Source organism: Propithecus coquereli, unplaced genomic scaffold (genome assembly GCF_000956105.1).
Source record: "Propithecus coquereli isolate 6110/MARCELLA unplaced genomic scaffold, Pcoq_1.0 Scaffold123, whole genome shotgun sequence".
Taxonomy (NCBI): domain Eukaryota; kingdom Metazoa; phylum Chordata; class Mammalia; order Primates; family Indriidae; genus Propithecus; species Propithecus coquereli.
Genome location: NW_012136414.1, coordinates 4453783 through 4461683, shown reverse-complemented (window position 1 = coordinate 4461683; position 7901 = coordinate 4453783). Strand labels below are relative to the sequence as shown.

Genomic DNA, 7901 nt, shown 5'->3' with positions numbered 1-7901 from the left:
GGTGAATATTTAAAACATGGCTTTTGTGGTCAATAGAGCTGAACATAAGTTCTGGCTCTACCATTTTACTATGTATGTTTCTAGGGCAAAACATTTATCCTCTCTAAGCCTCTGTGTCTCCTTACCTGTAAAACAGAGATAACAGATATTACCTCAAACGAGCATGTATTAAAGTGCTTACGTACGGTATTTAGTACTTAGTGGTGATGATAAGCAATTTAGTAAATATAGTCTTCTGCATAATGTTTTATTTTAGTATTACAAAAGTATAAGACAAAAATGATTCTCATTTTACTAATTAGCACAGGGAAGTTCAGTATGAATAAACCATCTTCTAAAGCAAGGTGAAAGCTAGTGGGATGCATGGCAGTGAAGTTTAGGAAAGAACACCTTACTCAGGGAGTCTTAACAATGAGCACTCTGCCACATTTACCTTTCCTAACATGATGTAAAGAGTGCCATTCTGAACTATTTTCAAAACATTAAAGCTACTGCTGTTCAGATTCCATACTTTTTTTAGTTGTGCTAAAGATTGAGACTTCTGTTTTCTGGAATTTGAAAGTCAAACTTCAGTAATATTCTGCTGAGAGTAACAAGTTTTAAAAAAGATCTAATTCTCATTGTTGGAGTATGGGCAAGTAATGATTCAGAAAATTGGTAATTGAGACATATCTAGACCATGATTTCAAATTGTTCCAGGACTGTGGTGGTAAAGGAAATGTGGTATTGATAACACTTATACACAATACGCATAAAATTATATTGACACAATGTCACTTGGAAACCTGTTATCTCCTAAAAGAGGCAAATCAAATTTTATTATGATCTGTATAGTTTGTTTTGAAATATTCTATTAAACTTGATAAGATAAAAATAGTAATTACACTTGTTTTTGTGAAGACTTGCAATGACCCTGTAGGAGAATAATAAAGTCCTGACTTCTTAGTTCTTTTGTCTGCTCTGCCATGGGCAATTTCTCTTTTTTGCTTATCTTTACTTTTAAAATTTCCTGCAACCTGGGTATTACATCTAAATGTAAAAAGTCTGTTGCTCCATAATAAACTAAGTCCTTACTTCTCTTTCATTCTTCCGAAATAATATTTTATCATGAAAGGAAAAAACTATTTCACATGTGATACGATCTCGTTTCCTTAAAATTCTTCTCTTATGAGAATAGAGATGATGATAAACTAGAAATTGATAATATTTATATTTCTAAACTAATTTCATTAAACTTCCCTAATGTATAGTACAGATCCAGAAAAGTTTATGCTCTTGTATTCTCTTTACCTAAGGTGTATAATAATGTAGTAATGAATAACATCATTTGGAAGCTATATACTACTCTGGTTCTTAGTAAAAACTAAACCAGTTAACATTCTCTTAAGTAATTCTAATAACAGTTATCAAAATATTTTTGTAGAAAAATAACTTAGACTTAAGTGTGAAAGTACTTCATCACAGCAAAGAGGTCATGCATTTCAATCCAAACAATGGTGTACAATATGAAACTTTCATAAACTATCTCACTCAGTGTGTGCTTAAACATTATACAGTCAACATGAGAACTGAATGCCAAGAAGAGCACATTGTTGTCACATTGTAAGGAGCTTTGAGAAGTTTATGTAGAAGGCTCAGGAGGTTATTAAGAAAAAAGAACACTTAGTTAAGTGTAATTTGTTTGGGTCTCTTTTCCAAACCAGTGTAAGTTACTATCATGAATGAAGGGCTAGCAATCCTAAAAGGCAGAGCTGGAATCAAATGATTAGGTACTAGGAACAAAAACAACAGCAAAATAAAGAGAGGAAACAACAATTTGAAAAAATTTGAAAACCTAAATTGCTATACATTAAACAGATATAAAATTTACTTAGAAGAAACAAATAAACCTGCCAAGCAAATACAGTCTCCCTTTTACCCATTGGTATAGTGAAATAGCTTTATTCTTTTGGGGCATCTCAAAGTAACAAAAATCCAATATAAAGAAATGAAAGTTATCCTTGTAACTGATGCTTACCATATTCATTCATAATAAAAAAAAAAATTTAAATCAAAACTGTTTTTCTTAACAATATGTCTTGTAGAATGTATTTTCTTATGCTGAAATTAGACTAGAAAGCAGAACACTCATTATTTTACACTTAATAAAAAAATGTGTGACTATAAGCTGCAGAAGGCCAGCTCAGAATAGCTTAAAAACTTCAAAAATGTGGGAGGGGAGAACATACTAATTAAATAAAACCAGTCAGGTGAGTTGATAACTAATTAGTAACTGATAAACAACTCAGAACAAAGCTTCAGAAATGCTTGATGAGGCAAGTAAGGCTTGGCAGACTTACTCTGAAGCTGAGGCTGCTGGAAGGGAAGGGGCTGTCCGAACACAAATGGGCTGTGGACTAGGGAAGAGGGAGGTTTTGCAGCTTGATCAAAGATGGAAGGAGCTGGGAGATTGGGTCGTGACTGAATGGAATTCAATATGGCACTCAGTTGGTCACCTGCAGTGAGCAAAACAATCAAAACTACAACGTGTTACTCATTAACATCCAAAATGGCAAAGTAAATGGTGTTTTATGACATTCAGATAAAGTTAAACACTAAATAAAACCATGCCAATTCAGAAATGCATGAAAGTTGGTGTATATTCTCTTCAAATTAGGGACCAAATTTAGCATGCCTTTTTTTTTTTTAATGGAAGCACCCCATCAAATTTTATATAGCAGCCCACCTACAAAAACAAATCCATTTAAATTCATATGTAACATCTCTCATTATTTATGGTGGGAGAATAAAGAGTCTATGAAGAATCTATGATAGGTTGCTTCAATATCACACATATATAAATTAAGATCTAAGTAAATGACGTCTTTTCCACAGTGTGTAGCCATGACTAACACCACCCTGGTTCACCTGCAGTATATTTCATGCAGAAAATAAGCAAATAGTACTAAGAGTTTTTCTTTAAAATGTAGAATTAAAGGGGGCAAAGTATATGTTATTAACATGACAATATGCTCATGTTATAGTTATAAATTAATACTTTCTTTTTTTAAGTTGTTACTGCCAAAGAAATTCTACTTTTTAAAAGCATGGATTCGTTTAGATCCATAATACAGAAATCTGCAAGTCCTATAAGACAAAAAGGAATATGAGCTACCTAATTTGAACAGTGCCTCAAATATGAATTGTAACATTTTTCCTTATAATTATTAATAAATACAAAGGATTTTAATAAAAAATATTTTTAAAGATAAGGTGGATGATAACTCCTGATTTGTGAGAATATGTATATTAAACAGTTTAAATGATGCTGAAGAAGGAAAAAAAACACATCCAGACTAGCAGATGAAGAAATTGTAAAAATAGTATCTTTCCAATCATATTTCCCATATATAATAAAGTTTCATAAATGCAATTTCAACTGAAGCACAAGGGATAGATTTATAGGGAAAGAACTGTGTACACAAGTTATCCACCTGTATTTTTTAATAAATAAATGCTGTAGATTGCAAAAAAAAGATTTTAAAGATCATGATCAATTTTGTAAAATAGCGTTTTAAGGAAAAAACTTTTACAAAAACAATTCTTTGATCTTGGATAGTATGGAGAGTTAAAGAAAACAGGAACTACTATCATAGGTAATAAATAAAGGTTAGATATATTTCATCGAATTTAAGTTTCTTAATATTTCTTTGCACCATTGAAATATTTTAAAAGCTTATTAACAAGAGCATACTTTTTTTTTTTTTTAAAAGAGATGAGGTCTCCCTACTTGCGCAGGTTGGAATGCAGTGATTAGTTACAGGCACAATCACAGCACATTATAGCCTTGAGCTCCTGGGCTCAAGTGATCCTCCCACCTTAGCCTCCCAAGTAGCTAGGATTACAGGCAAGCAACACCTTGTCTAGAGCAGTGCATGGTAGTTCTGAACAATATTCAAAAAATCACATTTTTTAAAAGTAATACTTACTATTTCTATTTAATAACAAATGTTCTCAGCAATGTTTGTATCTCCTGTAAACTGTTACCCTTAAGTTTTAACAAATTATATTTTAAAGACTGATTTACAGTGATAGCTATCAGTACAAAGACAGACATTTTAAAGACTGAAAGCATACAATCTGAGTTAAGCATGGCTTTAACACTTTACCATAGAGGTGTATAGCAGTGGTAAGCAAATGCTGAGATTTTAATTTGAGAGTTGCCAACGGTAAGGAGAAAGGGACATGAAGAAAACACCCCCAAGCATCTACCCTTCATAAGCATGAAGATCTAGCTTAAGTTAATGGAAATCAGAGCTACCGCAGGTAAGCGAGCTGATGATACCCATGCCTATGGATAGACCAATCTGAGAGAGTCAAAAAAAAAGCCTGGTGGCTAGGTTTCTTCACAAAAATACTTTGTGTAAAGTAATGAAGATATCCAATAGGAAACAGTTTTATTTTAAATTGAATATTTCCTATATACTGATGTAATTCTGTATTTTGTTATTTCATTTTTTTACTTGTTCTGCATGTCAGGTATAATGACACTGTATTTGTCCCTTGAAATTAAGCCCTGTGAATTAATTTAAATAAGATTTTAAAGTAAAATTATTTCAATGTAGGCTATCTTCTCCCTCTTATCCACCACCAAACTATAAGTTAGCCACTGACAACAGGGCTGATTTTGAAGGTGTCAGGATCAGGTACACAGGAAAGAACGAGAGTGTGTGAATTTACATAAAAATGCAATTTTGGATGAACTTCAGGTATAAATTATTCCAAAGTAACTATTGTTTGGACTGCCCATGATGCTGGTCTTTTCTATCAATGCAGCCAAAACAGCTGCATATATTTCATATTCATATGGCTTAGGGTTTTTTTCTTTTTACAACCCTCTGGTTTCATTATATACATCAAACCCAAACATACCATTTCATATAATTCTAAATTAACAAAGATACTGGGTTAGACATTCAAAATCACATGTTTTATAAAGCTCATATGTACTATTACTTAAAAATATTACTTAAAAGTAATAGTCTTACAGTATTTTTATCTCAATTTTCATAAAACATATCTATTGCTAAGGATTATACTACAGTTTTTATTTATTTTTCTTTTTTTTAATTTCAGAATATTATGGGGGTACAAATTCACAAACATTATCTATCTTGGATTCTTTTAAATAATAAACATGTGGTTAAAAAAAGTAATATTCTGATTTTAAATGGATATTTTGAGAAAGTTCTTTGTTGCTCAGTAACATACATTGCTAGTAATAAATGAATAATAAAATACTAATTATTTTACTGATACATGACATAGAAGCTTTAGGATATGAATTCAAAATGAGTGTTTTAAAAATAGAAAAACAATAAGCAAGAACTTCCATAAATTTAAGCTAAAACTGGTAAAAATACTGCAAAAAGAACACCTTTTAAACATTTTGAGTGTTAGTTTCCTAGCAACAAATTTTAATTTAATAAAGATTTCTTGGTGAACAGGAATAAAAATGGATGAAAGAGAAGGTAATAAAAATACTGACATTAGGTAAGTAAAAGACTTACTTTTAAACACCTACCTTTATTGTTTCCAAGTCCATAATCAAATCCTTGGGCACTGCAACTTGCCCCTTTATTAAAAGCTTGCACTGAGAAAGGGCTTGGAGGAGGAGTTTGAGAATTTTGATCCAGAAGTACTTGTTCTACAATAAGAGCCACAGCTATAACATTAGTTTCTTATATGCTATTCTCTATTCATACAACAAAGAGAAAAAATTATAAAAGATTTTATGTTGATTAGATTTTAAAATAGGCTACATTTAGATTTGATAAGTCTAAATACCTAACAGGTCATCTTGACACTGACAAACGACCTGACAAATCTTTGTGTTCATTTATCAAGTACCCAGAGAAATTTAGAAATAGCATAAGCTCTTATGAAGCCAATTTATTTTAACTGTGGCAGGATACATTACTGAATGTATATTGGTATCTCTGGACCAGGAACCCTTCCATTTGTAACAAGTTTATACAAAGGTATTTTACAAAACAAAATGGATTACTATAAACAAGAAATCAAAATATTTTGTATATTAGCACTCAAATAGAGAAAAAAGTCTTCAAAATAGAGTCTAAGTATCCAGCATTAGAAAGAATTTTTACTTGTAAAATATTTTAAATTATGAATGTGAAAATTACACATTTAATTTTTAACTTATTTGTATTTATTATATAAAGATATAATAATAAACCAATACACATAGAGTCTATCAACACATTCTAAAGTCAACAAATGTGTCAGAATTCTTATTTCAAGCAGAAAATGATAAATATTTTCTTCAGTTTACAAATGGCAAGATGCAATCTATAAAACAGATAAACTAAGTTAATCCCCTATGAACAATTAAGTGGCTCTAGATTCTGATATAAACACTAAAAACAATACCATAGTTAAATATCCACCTTAATACCAGCTTTAAAAAGGGCAAAAGAAAGCCTGTGAAATAAAAGGTAATAGGGAGAAAAAGGGTTTTTTTCCATTAAAATAACCTTATAAAAATGAAATGTTTTAAATATATTTTTAAAAAGTCAATAGCCCTTTATCAGAACATGGAACTATAGGGATGTGGTGGAATGTTTTCTTCCTACTTTTAAATTGGAATTCTGCCATACCAGTGGTACTGTAAGGTCTACCCTTTTATCAGTATTTGCAGACTTTATTAAAAAAAAACCAATCCTAGCACTTCCCTTAGGCAATACTCTTCAGTATGAGATATTTCAACAGTGGAATATTTCTTCTGAAAAACACTCGTGAACAGTAATCTGAACAGAAAGACAGCATCGCTCTTCCCCTCTAGACTCCAGAATGCTGTACTACTAGAGATAAATCTGTTGTTACCAAAGCAGTAACTTGGCCTACCAGCTTTATCTACAGATGTCGAAGACTAATAAATAATTTTTACAAAGAGGAAAGCTTTTGTTTTACTTACACTATTTCATATAAATAAGCATAGTGTCAAATCCTCTTATTTCCTTATTAAATATTAATACCAGTGAGCAGACTATTTGGGTACCACATCAACTAATCTTAGTGATTTTAAGGCACTACCATGATATCACTTCTTTCCTTATCATCACAGGTTAGACTAAGACTTGATCCTTTTGTTACGACAGAGCGGTCCATTCGTCATTCTGTGATGAATGTATCTGGCTTTTACCCTGTAAACCTATATCTTGCTCTTGCTCTGTAAACCTATCTTGTCCTTCCTCAATAAACTTCTTTTCATGCTTGCCTTGAAAAAAAAAAAAATACTAAGACTCACATTATGACCATATTATGATAATGATGTGTGTGTGTGTATACATATATACACATACATCAAAAGAGTAAAGGATGATTGATTATAGAAAAACATTTAAACTTCTCTTAAAATCTTTTAGGGTGGAATATATATCTCACCAGAAATAATATCCTAATTTAAGAGACATTTTATCTTAGTAGAACTTTCTACCTTCTAAGTTTATGAGAATACAATTTCCCATGTTAAAACTAGCTCCTTAGTATGGAGGGCATTTTACATTTTAGCAATCATATCTAAGCTTACCATCTGTTAGCTTTTTAAGTTATTTGCTCATTTAGTCTTCATATCAAATTTATGAGGCTATAACTTATGAGGTCATTTTGTAAAGCAGAAAACCGAGGCACAGAGATAATAAATAGATTAACTTGGCCAAGGTCCCACAACTGAGACGTTGTAGAGCTGGGATCTGCAGCCCAGCAGTCCAGCTCCAGAGTCCACTCTTACACGTTATGTTACACTGACAGTTAAAAAATTATTGAGCTAGAAACGTCCTTTAGGAGTTACTTCAGCCCATCTCACATTTAAGTACAGCTTAAATAAAGTTAATCTTACTTTA

The 7901-nt window shown here is 31.5% G+C and overlaps 1 protein-coding gene across 1 annotated transcript in view; it reads right to left on the bottom strand.

The window, feature by feature from the left end:
• Window positions 1–7901, bottom strand: part of MYCBP2 (MYC binding protein 2, E3 ubiquitin protein ligase) — a 279976-nt gene that overhangs the window by 67254 nt on the left and 204821 nt on the right. The window contains exon 53 of the mRNA XM_012637759.1: window positions 5564–5686. Within this exon, the coding sequence (XP_012493213.1) occupies window positions 5564–5686 (123 nt within the window). The remainder of the gene's footprint in view (window positions 1–5563; window positions 5687–7901) is intronic.